The 22,043-nt window shown below is 32.7% G+C and overlaps 2 protein-coding genes across 2 annotated transcripts; one reads left to right on the top strand and one right to left on the bottom strand.

Moving 5' to 3' along the window:
• The first annotated feature begins 740 nt into the window (after positions 1-740).
• Positions 741-8,192, top strand: LOC125813567 (transcription factor BHLH42). The gene is made up of 9 exons (XM_049493042.1): positions 741-920; positions 1,514-1,768; positions 3,145-3,241; positions 4,146-4,160; positions 4,324-4,380; positions 4,583-5,099; positions 6,155-6,775; positions 7,366-7,670; positions 8,108-8,192. Exons 1-9 carry the CDS (start codon positions 808-810, stop codon positions 8,189-8,191), a joined length of 2,064 nt encoding a protein of 687 aa, XP_049348999.1. The 5' UTR covers positions 741-807; the 3' UTR covers position 8,192.
• A 5,589-nt stretch (positions 8,193-13,781) lies between these two features.
• LOC125813566 (uncharacterized) lies at positions 13,782-21,473 on the bottom strand. The gene is made up of 7 exons (XM_049493041.1): positions 21,228-21,473; positions 21,062-21,119; positions 19,979-20,275; positions 19,830-19,878; positions 19,615-19,709; positions 18,565-18,689; positions 13,782-14,103 (listed from the first exon to the last, which is right to left on the bottom strand). Exons 1-7 carry the CDS (start codon positions 21,362-21,364, stop codon positions 14,043-14,045), a joined length of 822 nt encoding a protein of 273 aa, XP_049348998.1. The 5' UTR covers positions 21,365-21,473; the 3' UTR covers positions 13,782-14,042.
• Between the last annotated feature and the right edge of the window lie 570 nt (positions 21,474-22,043).

The following is a 22,043-nucleotide window of genomic DNA, read 5'->3' as shown; positions in this document are numbered from 1 at the left end:
TTGTAAAATCTCTTATTAAAATTAAAGGAATCTCAACAATTCACCACACCCTTTAATTTAGTGGTAGAGGCATAGCCGTCACCTTAAAGTAGGGGGGTTCAAATGATATGATACCCCTTGCTAAAAAAGTTCACTTATTATACATATATTTTATTTAAAATAATAAAAGGTGTGATAAATATATGGATCGAATCCCTTTGACTTGAAACAAGGGCTTAATCTAGCTTATTTTTATATAAATTGAAAATTTTTTACTAAAATTTTTGACTCGGATCGATCTACCATTCTTTGATAGTGACCCCCCTTTAAAACATGAAATACTTAAATCATTTAGGGAAGCTTAGTCCTCACACCTAACAAAGATAAAACCTATAATTAAACATAGATGTTGACATATAGCCATAGATAGTAAGCAACATATATAGGGTCAATAGTATACATGGTTAAATATCATTCTAATAATAGGGTAATTCCCAAATAATGGACGATATCTCTAACAAAAAAAATAGTGACTTGTTAGAAAACATTAGGTTATAATGGTTACAAAATCTATTAAATGGAGATATCAATACTCATGACCAAAAAAAAAAAAAAAAAAAAAACTAAGTCCATAACCATCTGGTAGGCACCAACCAGTCAAAAAAAATCAACCACCTTCTATACCCTTCATCAATATCTCTCTCAAAAAAATAAAAAAAATCTCTTCATTCTTCTTTACAAAATTCCAAGAAAATACATTTTAATTTTGTTGATTAGTTTTTTAGTCTAAGGTTTAAAATCAAATAATTAAATCTAGCTAGTAGATTAATGATGGAGATTATACAGCCTAATAGCCTGCAGTTACAAAACATGTTGCAGAATTCCGTCCAGTCGGTTAAATGGACTTATAGTCTTTTTTGGCAATTTTGTCCAAAACAAGGGTACGTATGTCTTTCTTTTCTAATTGTCTCGATTGAATCGTATTGATTTAGATGTTTTGAGTTCTGAATTGCAAAAAGTTGATTTTTAAAATATATGTTTTTTTTTTTCATGTCAACATTTTTCCTTTTTTAAATAATAGAGAATTCAGATATTTTGAGTTTTGAATTTGAGAAGTCAATTTTGAAATATATATTTTGGAAAATATGATTGATTCCTTAAAAAGTTTGCGCCTTTATCAACAATTGTCTTATATTAAATAATGAAGCATTTAGAATTTAGGTGTTTTGAGTTCTGATTTAAGACAGATAATTATTTTTGAAAATTATGTATCTCACTCTATAGATATTTGTTTTTCTCTAAATTTTATGAACTCTTGAATCTATTAAGATTCTTTCCCTTTGTTTAATATCAAGAATTATGTATTACGTACATAATATTGGAAGATTCAGAATTTAAACGTGATGAGTACTCAGCTAACTCATGATTCTTAAAAGTATATATACTTATTTTTTATTTACAAACTCGTAAACTCATGATTGGATCTGTCACTATCGACATTCTTAATAATAATAATATATTGTTTGATATATAGGGTGTTAGTGTGGAGAGATGGATATTATAATGGAGCTATAAAGACAAGGAAAACTGTGCAGCCAATGGAAGTTACTGCTGAAGAAGCTTATCTTCATAGAAGCCAACAACTTAGAGAACTTTATGATTCACTTTCTGCCGGCGACTCGAATCCGCCGACGAGAAGGCCGTCGGCAGCCTTGTCGCCGGAGGATTTGACGGAATCCGAGTGGTTTTATCTCATGTGTGTTTCTTTCTCTTTTCCTCCACCTATTGGGTAAGTTATCGTCCACCTGAATTTAACATCTATATACTGACAATATATTTTATTACATACAAAGTTTAACTTTTTTAATAAAGAAATGTTTTTTGAAATTTAAGGATGATGTAGAAAAACAATCATGTTATATTCTTTGTTCATTTTTATTTGTCCACTACTTTATTTTGTCACTTTTAACATATTAAGAAAAAATAATTTACTTATTCATATTTTACTCTTAGCATTAATTAATTATTCTCCAAATCATTTTTCAAGAACTAATACTAAACATCAATTAATGGGGTAGTACGGTAAAATACCCATGCCCATTATTATTTTCTTAACGGGTGTGTCAAGTCGAAACATTACAAGTAAAAGTGAATGGAGGGAGTATATTACTCCATCCGTCCATCTTTACTTCTCCATATTTGATTTGACACATTCCTTGAGAAACAATAAATGAAAGGGTAATTTTAATTTACTATATCTCCCAAATTAATTATAAGTAATATGAATGTTGGAAAATATTTAATAATAAGGGTAAAATAGACATAAAATGAGAACTTATCTCTTGATTTTAAAATTGAACAAGTAAAGTTGGATAATTATTTTTAGTATAATAAACAAATAAAATGAACCGTAAACAGGTAAAAATAAGAAGAAACACTTCTAAAAATGTGTTGAGTTAAATATGAACGAGTAAATATGAATGAAGTAGTAATGGGAGAGTGAATGAGGGTTGTTACATCGAAATAAAAGCAAGAATACACAAAAGAAGCAACTTCAACTGTGACCTCCCTAAGTCTTTGATTAATGAGAGACCATATATTCATAGAAAATTTAACTCTACAAGTCACTGTTAGCTATAGATTAAATTAAATGTGCTGATAAAATAAGTTAATTAATATGGTAACTTCAATGCTTACTCTTATCCTTGTTGATGGTCTAATAAATATTGACGTATATATAATTAATAATGGGTTGCTTATTACTTTAGGAATAGTGGGGACATATTAAAAAATTGTTACTTATTGAAATCTAGAATGAAATGTTTTTACCAATTTTTTGACGTATGGTTACTTAATTAAATATAGTAAGTAGTTATTATTTCAGTAAGTCACCTTCTTTTATTGAAGACTTCTAGATTAATTTGTCATATGATTACTCCATAAATAATTATCATCGAAGAAAATTAAAATGAGAATTAGTTTGGTACATCATCCACATCAAGTAACAAGATAATTGACTTCTTCATCCACCTCTAACAAGAATTAAAATGAGAATTAGTTTGTTAAATCATTTTAAATATTTAAATAATGTTATTAAAAAATAAATTGATAAAGAAATAGTATCATATGACATTACCTCTGATCTTTTGTTTTCATCAAAAAAAGATTACCAGGCAAGGCTTATTCAAAGAAACATCATATATGGATAATGGGCGCAAATGAGGTTGATAGCAAAGTCTTCTGTAGAGCTATTCTTGCTAAGGTATTAATCACTATCATCTTTTAATTTCTATTTTTTACCTCCACGAAATAAAAGTATGATCTTTATATACGTTATCCTCCTCAAATGGAATTTTACTGGTCATTGAATATGTTGTTGTTGGTATACTCTTGAGTGAAGAATATATAGGACATAGAAAATTTTATTTTCATCAATCATTTCACGTGACTCCTAATTATTCATAATCATGAATCACGCATGAGAGTTTTTTTTAACTCCTTTTATTTTAATTTCTATGATATAAATTATAACCTGACTCAATATTATATATAACATTTAAATAAAAATCAGAATTATAATATTTGTGTGATTATGCAAAACTTTTGAAATTTGTGATTAAAAAATGACATAAATACATGTAGCTATGTTATAGATAAATTAAATGTTTCTAAATATATAAAAATGTCTCACTATTTTACCAGAATAAGAAAATAATATCACACAGAATCAAACAGAGATGATATAAAAGATTTCATAGTCTGCTCGTGAACATTTCTTTACACGTGATTGAAATTACTATAAAATTGTGCCCTAAATAAAACTGTTGCTTCTCTGTCTTAATTTATATGACTTGTTTTTATTTTTAGTTAATTAGTTTAAAAAGAATGATATATTTTTATATTTAGTAATAATTTAATTTTAAAATATTTATTTTTTTAATTCTTAATAAAATGATTTTGTCACACAAATATATATAACTTATTCTAGATCACAAATTTTAATATTTTTTTTCTTTCTTAAACTTTATGTTAAGTCAAACTAAATCATTGACACGGAGAGAATAGTAGTTTTTTTTTTCTTGTCATCTATTGGTTGAAATCAGTTCAATTATCTGACTCTTTTCTTTTTGTTTTATTCATGGAACACTGACATGCCTATTATATAGAGTGCCCGCATACAGGTAATAAACTTTACCTGCAGACCCTTTGACTTATTAATTTCCAATTATTGTGAGAAATACTTTACTTGTGTACTCCCATTTCAATTCGTTCGATAATTTTAATTTGATATGAAATTTAAAAAAGTTAAAAAAATATAATTTAATTGAGTTCAAAATGTTGCAGACTGTCGTTTGTATTCCTCTCTTGGACGGTGTAGTGGAACTGGGAACTACAGAAAGGGTAAAAACGTAAAATAAGTTCTCAAATATATCTACATTATATTAATACACTTTGTAGTAATTTAATTTTATAAATTTAAATTATATACATTATATATATATATATATATATATATATATATATATATATATATAATGTTTATATTATCAATATATATAATTTAATCGATCGAAGAATATATTGTACATGATACACAACATAGGTTCAAGAAGACATTGGATTCATACATCATGTAAAAAGCTTCTTCAATGAGCAACAACAAGTTCAGCCACCAAAGCCAGCTTTATCTGAGCACTCCACTTCGGATCCTGCCGCCTTTTCGGAGCCACATTTTTACTCCAGCAATACTCTGTCATCCGCTGGTATTTGTCCAGCGGATCAAGACGGTAGAATTGCTGGAGAAGAAGAAAATGAGGATGAGGATGAGGACGAGGATGAGGATGACGAAGAAGAAAATGATGAAGTTGAATTAGACTCGGATGGTATAGCAATTCAAAGTGTTGCTGGGGCGGCTAATCTTATAGCGGCTGAGGCTAGTGAGGTCATGCAGCTTGATATGTCTGAAACTATACGGCTCGGCTCGCCGGATGATGGCTCTAATAATATGGATACTGATTTATATTTGGATGGTATTAGCCAAGCTGGAAATACGGCTGACTCTTTCAAAGCTGAGACTGCAATTAGTTGGGCTAACTTCCAAGACCTTCAACATTTAACAGGTACTATTATTCCATCCGTTTCAATTTAAGTGTTTAGTCTGTTTCAAAATAATATTTTTTTTAATTAAATTTGAATCGCTCGTTAATCTAACACTTGCTATACTTAACATCATAAAATTTAAAAATCATTTAGTATATTACACACTATTAAAACAAAAGACAGGAAAATCAGCCCCCTTCCATATATCTCATAATACATTCTACGTTGTTAAAAACTAAATTTACATGAGATGTGTAATGCATAGCTAAAAAAATTGACAATTACTATCTGAATGATTAAACAAAAATACCAACTAATGAATCAAACACTCACCATTTTTTGTTCTTAAATATAATTGGGTCCAAAGAAGATTGTATTAGGATAAGAAAATAGAAGTAGTGAGGATCAAACCACAGATGCCAGGGACTTAAATGAGCATACTTATCACTGGACTATCAACCCTTATTGTGACTAAGGATGTTCATCTTTTAATATATTCATATAAGAGTGAATATTTTACCTATATATACGATCTAATTTTCCGACGAAGGGTGTTAGGCTATGCTTTTACTAGTAAGAAGTTGTTCTCGAGCTAGGTTCCCAGTTGGCATTAAACAAGCTCCATTGAAAGAAGGGAAAAAATAAAAGATATTTGTACTTGATAAGACAGAGAATTCAAATATTTGTCTGGTGAGAATTCTAAGGGAATTTATTTTTTATTCGCTAACATATTAAAATTGAGTTAAACTTTTAAATGCTTATGATATAAAATATTTCTTACACTATAATTTGTTCATAATGAGATTAATAACTATGAAAATAAGGTAAATTACCTTCTACTATGTGTTAAAATAGATCGACAGTATATTTTGAAATAGTATGATCATCTCATCTTAAAACTTATGTTAACAAATATATTCCTTCTTCTAGGTACAGTAAATTCATTAAATCAACTTTTTTTTAAAGCTAAATAAGATTAAACGTCAAATATCAGTAACATATATAACGTCTTAGTAAATTGTACTACGATAATTCAATATTTAAAAATTCAAGTTTTTTTTTTAATTAAATGCAGGTGTCCCTAGTTATGATGAATTATCACAAGAAGATGCACATTATTCTCAAACAGTTTCAGCTGTACTTGAACACCTCTCAAACACAAGTTCCAAATTTGCCTCTTCTACTACCATAATGGGCTCTATTTCTCCTGATTCAGCCCAATCCGCTTTCACATTATGGCCCATCATTTGTAGCCCAAATCCCTCCCACTGCCGTCGCCACAACAGCGGCGACGGCAGTGGGACCAGCTCCCAGTGGCTGCTCAAAAACATACTATTCACTGTCCCATTTCTCCACACTACTAAAAAATTACACCAATTACCAGAAGCTCTTTCTCCAAAGTCACGAGACGCTGCGCCCGATTCTTCGGCCGCAACGTCTCGGTTCCGCAAAGGATGTACGATAAATAGTAGTACACAACAAGAAGAGACGAGCGGGAATCATGTACTAGCGGAACGACGTCGTAGAGAGAAGCTGAATGAGCGTTTTATAATTTTAAGGTCCTTAGTACCGTTCGTTACGAAAATGGATAAAGCATCGATACTTGGTGATACAATAGAGTATGTGAAGCAGTTACGTAAGAAAGTTCAGGATCTTGAAGCGCGTGATCGTCACGCGGAAACCACAAAAAATGCAGGTATATTTTATTTTTTACTACACGTTGATAATTGAACGGATTGAACTGAGTTTAGATCGATCAAGTGGACTAAATTAATAAATGGTTGAGTTAATTATCAATCCAATCTTGAACAAATCGGATAGATTGTAGTTTCATGAGCTAATTTGTTTAGCATTATCATTTGTTAGTTAACAAAATAATAGTGTCCTAAATAATATTTCACACAAACATATTATTCAAAGAAAAATTTCTAAATAATAGTAATAGGTTACTTACCATTTTATCAAATTATCATCAATTACTATATTTATCAAGAGATATACATATAATGGGTGGTTTATAGTTCCTCGTTAGAGAGGAGTTATTCAGGTATAAAAATTGGTTATGATTTAATATATTGTTTTATTACAAAAACGAGGAAAAGTAACTACATAAATCGAGCATAAGTTACACATTGTTTGGTTGATCTTTTTTTTTCCATATAAAACATAACATTTTTAATGCTCTACAATATGCATGAAGGTCATATTTAATTTATGTCATAGAACATGAAATAACTAATATTTGCATAACTTTAACTGTTATTAAATTTTTTACGTGATAAATAGATGAAAAGAGTGGTACAACAATAGTGAAGGCATTTCCGGGGAAGGGTAAGAGAATGAAGAGTACGGTGGAGGGAAGTATAGGCAGAGCACCGGCAAAGATAACGGTGTCTCCACCTATGGATGAGGAAGTTTTGCAAGTGGAAGTCTCAATCATCGAAAACGATGCATTGGTGGAGCTCCGGTGTCCGCACAAAGAAGGGTTGTTGTTAGATGTAATGCAAATGCTAAGGGAACTTAAAGTGGAAGTTGTAGCAATCCAATCATCTCTTAATACTGGCCTCTTATTGGCTGAGTTAAGAGCTAAGGTATGACAAAAATAATTTAAGTACATTATTTGGATGACCTTTTTTGTTTATAATTTTGACAATAATAAAAATTAATAGAAACAGAAGCGAAGCAAATTTAGAATTTGAATTTTATAAATTTTGAATTCTTAACAACTTTGTATTTTGGTACAAAATGAGGTGATCTATTATATCTTAATACGTATCAGTACAATAGAGTGGCAGAGCATTAAGTTGTTGCTAGTATCTGGGAGGAGGACAGGGGTTGATTACAATATTTACTAATATTATATATACTTAGCTTTATTTGCTAGCAAAAAGAATTTCTGCTTTATCTGCTTATAGCTTCTCCCAACTGCGAACAATGAAGGAACTACTCATAACAAAAGTATTAGTAATACTGATATTAAAAGCTTGACTAAACAGATTATAACTCTTTTTTGTTATTTGTTTTGCAGGTAAAAGAAGATATATATGGAAGGAAAGCAAGCATTTTGGAAGTGAAAAAGTCAATACATCAGATAATCCCCAGAGCTAATTAAATTGATCTAATACCTCTCACTTTGTCCCAAAAAGTTTAATCTATAATTTGCTCAGCTCCTTCAAACCAAACAATTAGGCACCAAATAATATTATAAATGCAACTCTAGTGAGTCATGTGTGACTTAGCTTGGACAAGTTGGATAAGACAATTTTTTGGGACACACTAAGAGAGATTATAGAGTTAAATAAAATAAGAAAATGATGGAAATTTATAAGTAGCTAGTAATTAATTTAGTATGAAAAGTATAATTGTCTACAACCTTAACTATGCAATTATGAGTGATACATATGAATATACCATCTTTTTTAGTTTATATTACCAATGTAATTCCCAATTCACTGTTTTTTTTTGTTTTTTTTTTATATAGGTTTTTATTGACATGTAAAAACATGCAATTATTACTCGTATTTAGCTAGAGAAAGAATGTCTTAAAAATCTGTTTTCCATTTTCAAAAGTGTTCTAAAACTTCATTTCTACATTGTTTATCATATATCAAGCGTCATGAAGAAATTAAAAAGGAAAATATTTACATCATTTGAAAACGTCAAGATTTTTACTCCTTGGTCAGAAACAAAAGAAACTGGTATTAGCAAATCAAACAAGATAATGTAGATAGACACCTTAATTCGTCTTCACTGTATCGTAGCTATACTCAATGCTAACGCCTAACTTGACACATAAATTTAATTTTGGAGGTGTCTAAATGATCATTTTGTAAGTTGGAGTGCGTTCAACTGACACTATAAAGACAGGTTAAAGTATTTGGATACACATCCTCAAAATTGTGGAGTGTTTAATTAGTTGTTAGTTGAGGGCTTGAGGCTATTGCAGAGTGAAACTATCATCTCATCTAAAAACTTAAGTTATTAGAGATAGCAAACGTTTATTATTTTGGTGTATTTAATTTCCACCTGCCCCATCACACACATGCCTAAAATTTTTTTACGAGTTAAGCACATGAAAGTTTTTACGACTCGTTTCGATCCATTTGCTTGAAAAAAATGCCTTTAGGCTTCGGTCTCAAACTTTTTGCTTGCACTTAAAAATGGAAGCGAGGATGGAGTAATGAAGAAAAAATTACATAGATGAAAATAGAAACCTTATCAATAACATGAAAATCCAAATAATCAATCAATGATTATTAAAATTCCATGATAGTGATTAGTGGGTGATTAGTGGTGAAGTGAATGGATAACTAAAATTAAAATAACCAATCATCGATTACTAAGATTTTCCATATTACGAGTTAAGCACGTGAAAAATCTTTTTGATAGTAGATAACGGTGAGATTCAATTTCAGGACTTCCATCTGCTCTAATATCACATTGAAATGTGTGTACACTTTAGATGAGATAATCACACCACACGTCTTAGATATATTGTCCTACTATGTATATATGGTCCACATACTACAAGCTTAAATTTTCTTTGCGGCAGAGGCTAAATTAAAATGTCTATTCATGTATTATGCTTTTAATGTGGATTGCATGCATGTATAGTCCGCAAAGTACGATGCAATTAACAGTAGAGTAAATAAGTAACGTCAAGGCAAATAGTGATTCGATGTTGATTATTTCCAATAATTGAATAAATACACAGCTAGAGTATCTTTGGAAGATAGTGCAAAATCAAATAATTTTTTTGTCATTAATGCCAAAGAAGTTCGATGTCATTTTCAAATAAATGGAGCCTATTATATGTATAACTCAGACAAAATATTATTTTTCCTCCAAGCAGTCCATGTCCATGCCTTTTTGGACTTCACTTTGGAGCTTCTTTCAACTAAATGAATTTAACTAGTGCCGGTAAAAAATTTAGAGTAGCATTTTTGTTTATGTGCATATTAATTTATTGTCACTAAGAGGTCGTTTGATTGGGAATAAGTTATCCCGAGATTAACTATATATCTCAGGATAACTTATCACACTATATATATGAGATAACTTATCATGCACATCACTAAAGTATAAATAGTGGGATAAATAGTTTCATGACTATTTAATTCCTCCAACCAAATGCAGAATAAAATAATCCTACATTTTCTGAGATTATTATACATTATACCTCACACCAAACGACTCCTAAAAGTTATTTTTGTTGTTGTAAATTAATACTTGAAAAAAATGAGTTTTAGGTTTCTGATGACTCAAGATTTTTGCTTGTACTTAATTATATTTGAAAGAGAGGTGGGAGAAATGAAGAAAGAATTAGAAGGTGAAAGTGAATGGATATACGGTTAAGGATATTAAGATTTTGTTATATAACTTGATCATTCAAATTCATTAAAATAATTATGAAATTCAAAAATAAACACATTTTATGATTAAAGTTCAGAACTAAAAAAAATAAATACGCTTTAATAGCTAAAATTTGAATAAATAAAATTCAATTTTTTATTAAGTGCAAAAAATAATGTATTGTTTCTTTTTGCTCCTCATTTCTCCATTTTTGATAGCTCACGCCTCACCGACGTCATCGTCTTACCTTTTTGTCTCATTCATCAAGACATCCTTTTCTATCTTTCGATTTCATTGACAATGCCAACTACTTCTTTCGTTTCATTTATTTGTCTAATTTTAATTTGTCACGGAATCTAAGAAAGTGAAAAAAAGATTTTTGATCAATCATATGGTCTTAAATTAAAGATATGTATTTAGTACCGAAATATCATTTATTCATATGATCTTAAACATGTCATGTGGAAAATAAAAACTAAAGTGTAGTGAAAAATAGAAAAAAAATACTCTTTTTGAACGGACTAAAAAGATAAAAGAAATAAATTAAAATGGAAAGAATATAAGTTGGCTAAGATACTACTGGGTAAACACAATTCCTGGTTGAAAAATATTTTGGAGATTGTTGTTTGGCCAACAACCCGCAGTCAAATGAAAAAACAAAGAGAAAGATATTTTATGTCAAGACACAGAATCTAGACCTTATGAGAATTTTTATTTAAAAATTAATGATAGGTCATAGAAATTTGAAATTTAGTGTTAGGTCATAAAAATGATCCCAAAATTAGTGTAAGGTCATACAAGAATTTGAAGTTATATTTGAAAAACATTCGAAACTTCGTTCACTTTTATAAAAAAAATTCTTTATCAAAATTACCATACAGAAATTATTTTTATAAAATAACCTCATTTCAATTGTATTTTATATGATTAAACACAATTTTAATTTCAACTTTAAAATTTTCAAATAAAATGAAAAATATCATTTTCATGGTGTATAAACTAAATAAAGTTTTTAAAGATCTTCAATAAACTACATTACTCAAATCAAGTATAAGAAGAAACTTCACTTCCTTAAGTGCATCTTCTCCCCTACCCTCTCATTTGTATTTATGTAGTCTCTATTTATGTAATACATTTCTTTAATCCATAAAGAATTATATCTATAGAAATAATTTTATTTTATTTTGAATAAGATCATTTTTAATTAGTGATGAATGTAGAATACGATTTATAGAAAAATTTTCCTTGTTTTCAAAACATTGTTTGATTATACATTGGACTGATTTGTTAAAAAGATGGAAGATGAGTTTCTTGAAGTAATATCCTTTTGCTCACAATTTCAACTTTTGTTTTTCATGTTAAACACATGTTCAAATATTTTTAAATATCCCTTTTCTACTTAATTTCATTTCAAATACTACTCTATTTTCTTTTTATTTCAAATTTCACACTTTTTATGTCTAAATACCTACTTAACAAGATAAATAGAATGAAAATATCAGCTATCAAGTAATACCAATCTAACATGGCTTCTGAACAATTTAACAAGATACGTAGTATGACAATAGTACCAAATCATACCAATCCACACGACTTGTGAACAATTGATTAGATAGGTAGAATAAGAATAATATCAAGTCATATCGAGTCAGCATGACTAGTAAACAATTTAACAAGATAGGTAGAATGAAGATACTATCAAATCATACCAATCCGCCATGACTTATAAGCAATTGTGTTGTCAAAGGTGCGTTCAAAGCACACTTATTACTCGTTTGGTAGAGTGTATAAAAATAGTACTAAATAGAGTGTATTAGTAGTGTTTGCATTAGTAATGCTTGTATTAGTTATACTTGCATTAGTTAGACATAGAATATTTTTATGCATTATTTGATTTGGTGTATTAAGAAAAATATGTATTGTATAAAATTATTTATTTACAAAAGTATCATCCATAATTATGGTTGAAAAGATGTAAAAGTGTTTTTGAGGGGTAATTGGGTCTTCAATCATGCTAATGCATGTATTAAATTCCTTTGCATTACTAATACCTAGAAATCCATAGTATTAGTAATACACTCCTCAATACACAATAGAGTGTATAACTAATGCTTGCATTAGTTATACATAGCATGAAAAAAGGTATCAAAGAAGGTGCCACTAATACACAAAGCTAATGCAAGCATTATTTTTGTCAATACACTCTACCGTAAGCCCTCAAGTGAGGTGCAAACCATGTTGAGCGTTATGGGCACTTTAGTGCCGTCATCAAGGCTCTAAAACATATTTTTTCTTGTCAATGAGCGTTATTCTGAAAACATTACACTAAACAATTGATATTTCACTTTATCATTAAAAAAAGTTCAATTTTGTTGTCCATATATTTGTAATTCATGCTAGTGGTTATTAATTTAGACTACACATACATATTTGTATTTGATTTCTCCATTTGCACCTTTTTCCGATAAAAATCACTCTTTAGTTGCACTTAATAACACTACTAGTACCCAATTTAACAAGATAGGTAGAATGAAGATAGTACCAAGTCATACCGATTTGACATGACGATAGATGTTCCGTTACAATTCCAAGGGTAAATGCTTGTTCTTGGATTTGAAGTTCAAAAGAACGAAGGAAGAGATTCAAAGGGCCTCCCTCACCTTATTATGTATTTACATGCCAACGTTCTTTTAATGTGATTTACTATGCTGCAAAACATTTTTATTTTAATCCTCTTTGGAGCCAAGATGGTCAAATAGCCTAGTGAGTCTGATGCTCATGTTTCTCCAGGTGTTCTTCAACTGTATGTGTTTAGGAAAACATCTATTGGACTTTGTTCTCTTGATCTTGTGTACCTGCTAAGCTTTAAGAAGTGGGTAATGCAGTAGGTGAAGGAAGCTCAAGCCAACTCCTGCTAATACTATTGCTACCTCCTCCTGAACATTGTGTTGCTATGGTCAATAAGCAGCATTAAAGTGGTTCTGAATGACCTTGAGGAGGCCACTGTGTAGCACCTTTCTTGCTCGAAGGATCTGTCATTTTCACTTTTCTAACTTAAAAAGGTCTCTGGACAAAAGCGTGCATTAATGTTAGCTTCTGGAGAATACACGGAGAGATGGAGGAAATTTTAGTTAAACTTTTTTTCATTAAAGTCAAAAATCATTTTCGCACAGATTCCATAAGCAGCACCCGGCACCCGCCCATTTCCACCCCTATTTTTCTAGCATTTTAAGGTGAAATTAATTCTAGCTGGCATTACCTGTAAAATATGTCGACAGTATCAGGGAATTGCTAGTAGTAATACAACTAACACATATTTAATCCTCAATTTGAGCTAAAGACCAGTTACCACGATTAAGTCCTATTCTATTTGAATACTACTTATAGATCTTAAGAACTTAACAATTCTGATGAAGAGCCCACCAACTCAATAAATGAAGGTGTGACACCAGAAACAACCACTCGTACTAGTTTAGATTCACTCGTAAACATAGACCAATATCAGTACACTCGAATTTAGGAAAGGAAATTAAGGAAAAGGTATATGTCAATGTCAACATCAACATTATGCTACTACAAGTTAAGACTACATGCACGATGAAGCTAACCTCTCACTCTTCAGTTGGGGATGCCCTGGAAGCCAAGCCTTTGATAATATGCCGGCACTGAAACCTGACAAGTCATTGAAGCTAATATCATTAAGAATAGCACATGTGGACCCTGCCAGTGTAACAATACAGTACTGGATTCTCAGCAATGTCCTTCGTCTCAACATTATTTTTTGTCTTAAACCTGAGGTTGAAATAACATAACATGGAAATACCTACGCATATAAAAGGTCATTGCACCTTCTGCCCTAATCTAACCGATAATTACATTGACACTTTTAAGCTATGTTGCTCAGACTCTCTAAAAATATTGCCATGCCCGTGTCGGATTCTCCAAAAATGCAAAACTTTTGGAGTATCCGACACACAACGTCGACATTTTTGAAGAGTCTGAGCAACATAGCTTTTAAGGATCCCCAGTAGTTCGGAAATGTCAATTTGACAAACATTATATAGGAATCAGGAAAGGAAAAAAGGAATGCTTAATCCCCATCTAGTGGTTAAACTAGGACGCCAGACAGCATATAACATTTGGGTCACAAATTAATTCAAACCAAAACAATAAAGATGGCAACAAAAAGCATCATTAGCCAATAGATCATCTCATGAGGAAGAATATTTAATACTGATTCATAAAATAAAATTGGTACAGCTGTAGTGCTACCTCGTGGTACTGCTAACAGGAAAGTCGGTCTATAGCGAAAAAACTTATTACATCTCTATGACCTTATGTACTATGCTAGTGAAATCATTAGCTTGATCAAGACAGATCCAAGCCTCCCTCTATGTCTCTCCTAGGCTTTTAGACAGGATATTTTAAGCACTCCATACCTTGATTGCCTACGTTTCCATTCTTCTCCTGTAGCATCTTGTGTGTTGTGGTTCTCTTCTTTTGTTCTTTGGAGTTGCGGTATAGTGTGCGTTCTTGCCTTTTGATTATATTTTTATTTAGTCAGTAATTGTCTTAATTTTAGACTTTTTTGGGTGGCTTTGGTGAAAAATGATAGATTAGGGTCATGTCCAAGGTCAAGGGCGAGGGGTAGGAGTGGTAAGACGTGTGTCCAGAAAACTAAGTGGGTACCAAGGCTCGGAATGTGGATGGGTTTAAGTTGAGGTACTCAGGAGGCTCGAGGGATAGGAATGAAGTAGGCATCTTAGTAGATGGGGACCTTAGGGAGCAAGTGGTGGAGGTTAGGAGGATTAATGACAGGATGATGATGATGATTAAGCTAGTCGTCGGAGGGCTTACTTTGAATATTATTATTTATTAGTGCTTATGCCCCACATGTGGGCTTGGATGAGGATATCAAGAAGCACTTTTGGGAGGATTTGGACGAGATCGTGAGGGGTATACCGCACATCGAGAAGATATTCATTGGCAAAGATTTCAATGGCCACATTGGGGCAACCTATAGTGGCTTTGACGATGTGCATGAAGGCTTTGGTTCGGTGACAGAAACGGAGGTAGAAACTCACTCCTGGATTTTGCTAAAGCTTTTGAGTTGGTGATCTAACTCGTGCTTCCCAAAGGAGGATCACTTGGTTACCTTCCGTAGCGCGGCGGCTAAAACTCAAATAGATTACTTACTCTTGAGGAAAGGCAATAGAGGCTTTTGAAAGAACTGCAAGATTATCCCATGTGAGAATCTTACTACCTAACATAAGCTTTTGGTAATATACTTGGAGATTCAATGATGGAGGAGGAATAAGAATCTATATGACCAACCAAGGATTAAATTGGGTGGCTTGACCCTTGCCCTCGCCTAAGGATATAGGAGAGAAGTTGATGGTGATGATGGCTTGGAAGAGTAGTGGGGATGTGGAAAGTATGTGGGATATGACAGTTAGTTGCATTAGGGAAGCAGCTAGAGAGATTCTAGGGGTGTCAAGGGGTAACATTGGTAGTCATCTAGGGGATTGGTGGCAGAATGGAGAAGTACAAGGCTAAGTGGAACCAAAGAAAACAGTCTACGCAAAGTTGGTGGAATGCAAGGAGGAGGATGAGAAGCAGATGAATAAGGAAATGTATACTAAGTTAGTGGTTACAACAGCAAAGACGACAGCCTTCAAACGGTTGTATTTGGAGGTAAGAGACAAAGACCGAAATAAGAAATTGTACAGGGCCGCGAAAGCAAGAGAGAGGAAGGCTCGAGACCTGAATCAAACACACTTAGGATGAGGAAGGCAAGGTGTTGGCGAAAGAGACTCTCATTAAGCAAAGATGGCAAACCTACTTCCACAAACTTTTGAACAAACAAGGGGACAAAAACATTATGATGGGTAATTTGGAGCACTCCACGAAACATCAGAATTTTGGGTACTATAGGCAGATTTAGGTTGAAGCGGTTAAGCGTGCTATTATCCGGATGAGCTGGGTAAAAGCGACCAGATATGATGAGATTCCGGTGAAGTTTTGGAAGAGCACGGATGGGGCAGGTATGTAGTGGTCAAATGGTTTGTTTAGTGTGATTTTTAAGATGAGTACAAGAACAAAGGTGATATCCAAAATTGTAACAATTACAGGGGTATCAAGTTGTTAAGCCATATTATGAAAGTTTGGGAGAGAGTGGTGGAGTTGAGGGGTGTGTCCATTTTTGAGAACCAATCTAGATTCATGCCGGGGCAATCGACTACAGAAGCAATCCATCTTGTAAGGAGATTGGTGGAGAGATATCGGGAAAAGAAGAGGGACCTATATATAGTGTTTATTGTCCTAAAAAAGGCCTACGACAAAGTCATGAGGGACGTCTTCTGGAGATGCTTGAAAGCTAGGGGTACTTGTGGCTTACACTAGGACGATAAAGGACATGTATGTTGGAGCTAAGACTCGAGTGAGAACGGTGGGAGGAGACTCAGAGCACTTTCTAGTGGAGATAGGATTACACTGGGGGTCAGCTCTTAGCCCGTTCCTATTTGTCTTGGTGATGGATGAATTGACACGGTCCATTCACGATGAGGTGCCTTGGTGTATGTTATTTGCTAATGACATAATACTAATTGATGAGACGTGCAACGGAGGTAACGTTAGGTTGAAGATGTGGAGATAAACGTTGAAGTCTAAAGGGTTCATGTTAAGTAACCCAAAACAGAGTATTTGGAGTGCAAATTTGGTGAGTCAATGCAAGAGGCAAGTGTGAAAGTGAGGCTTGACACTTACGCTATCCCCAAGAAAGATAGTTTCAAGTACCTGGGGTCTATAATTCAGGGAAGTGAGGACATCAATGATAATATCACACATCGTATTGTTGCGGCGTGGATGAAGTAGACTTGTACCCGAAGCCTTGTGTGATAAAAAAGTATCACCGAAACTTAAAGGTATATTTAATAAAATGGGGGAGAGTGCTTGCCAACTAAGAACTCCCATGTTCAAAATATGCAAGCCACATAAATGAGGATGTTGAGGTAGATGCGCGGGCATACAAGGAGCGATAAGATTAGAAATGAAGATATTTGAAATTAGGTGGGATTGGCCTTTGTAGTGGACAAGATGATGGAAACGAGATTGAGATGATTTGGACATGTAAAGAAGAGATCTACAGATGCCCAATGAAGAGGTGCGAGAGGTTAGTTATAGTAGGTACGAGAAGAGGTAGAGGTAGACCAAAAAAGTATTAGAGAAAGGTGATTAGACAAGACATGGCTCAACTTCCAGTTACGAAGGACATGACCTTATATAGAAGAGTGTGGAGGACGTGTATTGGGGTAGAAGGTTAGTAGGCAGTAGAGTGTTGTCTTGCTTTCTGATGGTTTAGATGTTTGCCGTCGTACTAGTTATAATATTGTAGTTGCTTGTTTAATGTATTTTGATTGTCGCACTATTTTGTTGTTCTTGTTCCTTTCTTGCAGGATATGCACTGCTTCTCTTGTAAGTTGCTATGTTTTTTCCTAACTGTTTTCTTACTCCTTTGTACTTGGATTTGCTACACTTGAGCCGAGGGTCTCTCAGAAACAGAATCTCCACCTCCACGAGGTAGTGGTAAGGTCTGCGTACTCTCTACCTTCCCAAAAACCCACTTGTGGGGTTCCACTGGATATGTTCTTGTTGTTGTTGTATCCCTTGGCTATCACTAGCTAGCTAGAGGGAAAAGGTCAAAAACTCAAATCTCATCGCAATGATGCAGGTCAAAATAAAAAAGGTGAAATGCTAAACCAAAGTTCTCACCAACTTGAAGGTTCATATCAAATAGTGCTCAACTTAATAATATTTTAACTATCATTTTAGTTAGAGCCACAATGAGAGCCATCATAAGTTCTATGGTTTACTAAATTTCAATACGAACGACAATCTGCGTAGCAAACAGTGAAACTGAAATCTTAGTGCTGAGGGTTGAGAAAACTCTTTCCGGATTTATCAAAACATAAAACATATTGAGAAAAAGGTTGAATTTTTGCTTTTCTAGGCAGATTCCTGTCTAGCAATGTCAATGGAAACTGGAAAGAATAGACTAAGAAAATATTTATCATCATAGTCAACAAAAAAAGGACAAAAGTTACAGAGTTATCATATCTAGAAAATTGGAAGTACCAGATAACATCATCGACGTTAGAACTATGTGATGTGATTGCTTTAGTAGGGTGAGTATCATCAGCACACGCTTCTCTTTCAAGATTTTTGGTTCGACAACTGAACCGCACTTTGAAAGGCACTATCTGCACCATAACATGCAAATTGCTTGTGAGGCAAAACATATATAGAAGTAAGATAGATCAATATTGTGATGCTCATAATTATAAGGTTCTGGAGAGTGAAGTTAGAAGTATGATGGACTCTCAAAGGATAATTATTTATCATTAAGGGGTCGTTTGGTGTGAAGGATAATACCAAATAGTCATGGGATTAAATTATAGTATCACTTAATTTGTTGTTTGGTTGGCAAGTCCGGGATAACTTATCCCGGGATTAATAATTAGTACAGGGATAAGTTATCCCTCCCCTTGGGTGGTATAGTAATCCCGGGATAAAATAAGTAAATGACAAAAATGTCTCTTTCAACCTTTTTGTTACATCTCTTTTTACATTCATGAAGGGCATTTTTGTAAACAAATAAATTGTTCTTAAAATTTATTATTTTAAATACAACAAACCAAACACTCAATAAAAAATAATCCCATCATAACTTATCCCATCATAACTAATCCCATCATAACTTGAATTCAAACCAAACGACCCTTAGAGTTAAAAGGAGCTTCAAGGTCCATCATCTCATTTACATCAGATCTAGGTCCAGATACTGATTCAAATTTTGCGAGATGCATACAAACAAGATGAAGTGAGGAAGAGAAGGGATGTAAAAATAATCAACCAGCACTATCATTGCTAGGCAAAGAAAGTTATGGGAAAAAGGGGAGATATGGGAAGGAGCTTCTACGTAAAGCATCAGCTTACGAAAGATTTCATTCTCATCATATCGATATTACAGCAGCTTGATGACAATAAATGATTGACTAGCACAGCTGGACCAGCTAATAATGACATTTTTTGACTGCCATAAAGAATGCTAACCAGGAGAATATGCATTTGAATAACCGAATTCCGATAATTTAGAAATCATAGGGACAACCTATGGGAATTTACCTTTTTGCTGTACCTAAAATCCCTCTTTGGAAGAAAATGCAGATGCAAGTTAATTGACGAAGGAGCTTCAACGAAGAGGAACAACTTGGTAGGACCTAAAAGGATACGAGAATTAGCAATGAATGGCCAGAAATTATACCTTTTATGTATAACCTTTTATGTATAACCTTTTATGTATAACATATATCTAATGGATAGTAATTTCCAATAAATACCAGCAGAGGAGCTAGATCCTGCACCCTTTGAAACTAAGACACGGATGGCCTGTGTAAAAACAGAAACCAAAAATTTATGCAGACAAGATATATACAGATATATCTATATAGAAATGTGAGATGCAACATAAATAAACAAACGAAGAAACCTTCTTTGAAAGAGTTTCCGCAACTCGATTCCTAGTAAATTCTCCTCCAGAAGCTGCCGTTTCACACGAAAAGTTGAGTTCATACACATTAAGAGGGCGCAGAGGACTGGACCCAAGAATCAGAATAACCCTTTGAATGGCAGGAAATTCTGTGATCATTAATTGAAGAGCAGTCCTGAAACTGGATATAGTGTTCATTAACTTCTCCAGTCTCCTTATTCCCATCCTCACCTCCCTCTTCCTGGAAGCATGATTTCTACGTAAAGAACATGTTTCCGCTTGTACAATAGCTGTCTCCTAAAAAAAGTCAGAACTAGGTCACACCAAGCCTAAAGATATGAGTACTGTAAAGGATGCTTAAAGAAAATAGCAATGGCTTCAGAAGCAAGTAACGTGTCTCTTTCCTTAAGACTAATTTTGCTTCTACCATTTTTAACCTGAAACCTAATTACATTATACACAAACAAAATTCGAGTTCTAAACATTCATTAAGAAAAGCAAAGTATCTAATCATACATATCAAACACCATAGTTGTTCATAATATACTTCAAAACTTGAAATAAGTAGTTAAGTTTGGTTTTGATTTATCAAAAGAAGATACTCACTCCGTTCATTTTTATTTGTCCATTGTTTCAAAAATAGATTTTCACTTTTACTTGTCACTTTTAACATATCAAAAAATGACAATTATTTTTTCTTATTTTACTCTGAACATTAATTACTTATTTTCCAAACCTACAACTTGCATCAATTAATATGGATATTGTGGTAAAATACTTATACTAATCATCGTTTTCTATCTAAATTGGACAAGTTAAAGTGATCGGAGGGAGTATAAGTTAATTTAGTTTTTGATTTACTACATCATCTTACCGTAAATTTAATATGGGATTTTGAATATCAAAATCTCACTCCATAGAAAGCAAGGTGCCTTTACATTAAGCCTTGTGACTATTTTTTGAAAATAAGGCAGCATACTTGTAAAAGTACATGAGCCATATGAAATGATAAAATCTCCAATATAAGTTTCCCGAAGTCAAAAGTGCCACATAACAGTAGCACAAATGCTAGTTTTCACTTACCAATTCCGCAAATTCAGTGTTCAATTCATCAAATTCAAGAGTGAGATCCTGCAGTAAGCTGCGCAATCAAACAAAATACAGAAAGAGGATCAGTTAAAACAAGCAAACAACAAAAAGGTATAAACAAAAATCAAATTAGGAAAACAGCGAGAAATTATATACTTACGAAGGGATTTGCTGGTGCATAAAGAGGACGAAACCTAAGATATCAGTAACAAGATGAAATTTGATAGAGCTATCGAGAGTATCTGAGGCTGTTTCAATGACCGTGAAATCTGTTTCCCCTTCTCCTTTTTCTTCCATCTCTAAGGCCTCTGTATGTGCAGAATACCAAGCTCTATTGCAAATTCAAATTAACATTTTTAGCGCGCTGGTTTGGGTTTGGGCTCCGATTGTCCGATCTATTTCCCTCTCCCCTTTATTATATGCTACTCACGAGAGATAAACGTTACTCACAAAATATTTATATTGGTTTGTCAAGAATTATATCTTTTAAAATTAATGCCCAAGACAAATAAAAAGTTCAAATAACAAAATATCTTGTGTAAATAGTACTACTATTTAGCTCGTTAGGATGAGTTTATTTTATATTTGATTGAGATAAAATCATGGAATAACTTATTTTGAAATTGTAGTGTTATTTTTATCTCAAGAATGGAATAATAATCATAAGATAACTAATTTTGGGATAAATAATTATTATTTGTTTCCCAACCAAATGAATCCTTTGAAGTCATTTGGACATAAGAACTATTCTTTTTTTTTTCTAGAATAATTTTTTATTTTTTTAGTTTGGAAAGCTTCTCATGACTTGTTTTCTAGCTCAATCTTCATAAATTGTATTTCTCCTTTTACATATATAACCAATCACAGCTCCAACTTCATAAATTTCAAATAAAGCAAAAAATATTTAAAACCTATAGGCAAAAATGCCTTCTACAATTGTTAAAACTCATTGAACATAGAAGATTTGAATGTGACT

Source organism: Solanum verrucosum, unplaced genomic scaffold (assembly GCF_900185275.1).
Source record: "Solanum verrucosum unplaced genomic scaffold, falcon-dt-bn FXZP01000235.1, whole genome shotgun sequence".
NCBI lineage: Eukaryota > Viridiplantae > Streptophyta > Magnoliopsida > Solanales > Solanaceae > Solanum > Solanum verrucosum.
The sequence above is the reverse complement of the archived record's forward strand: the minus strand, read 5'-3'. Positions and strand labels throughout refer to the sequence as shown.

Bases quoted from the DNA above. Each gene is read 5' to 3' on its own strand.
- LOC125813567 (XM_049493042.1), top strand. From the start codon at position 808: ATGATGGAGATTATACAGCCTAATAGCCTGCAGTTACAAAACATGTTG. The intron at 921-1,513 runs GTACGTATGTCT...TTTGATATATAG, and splicing joins CAATTTTGTCCAAAACAAGG to GGTGTTAGTGTGGAGAGATG. The intron at 4,381-4,582 runs GTAAAAACGTAA...TACACAACATAG, and splicing joins AACTGGGAACTACAGAAAGG to GTTCAAGAAGACATTGGATT.
- LOC125813566 (XM_049493041.1), bottom strand. From the start codon at position 21,364: ATGGAAGAAAAAGGAGAAGGGGAAACAGATTTCACGGTCATTGAAACA. The intron at 21,120-21,227 runs GTAAGTATATAA...TTGATTGCGCAG, and splicing joins ATGCACCAGCAAATCCCTTC to CTTACTGCAGGATCTCACTC. The intron at 14,104-18,564 runs GTACTTCCAATT...ATGACTTGTCAG, and splicing joins AACGTCGATGATGTTATCTG to GTTTCAGTGCCGGCATATTA.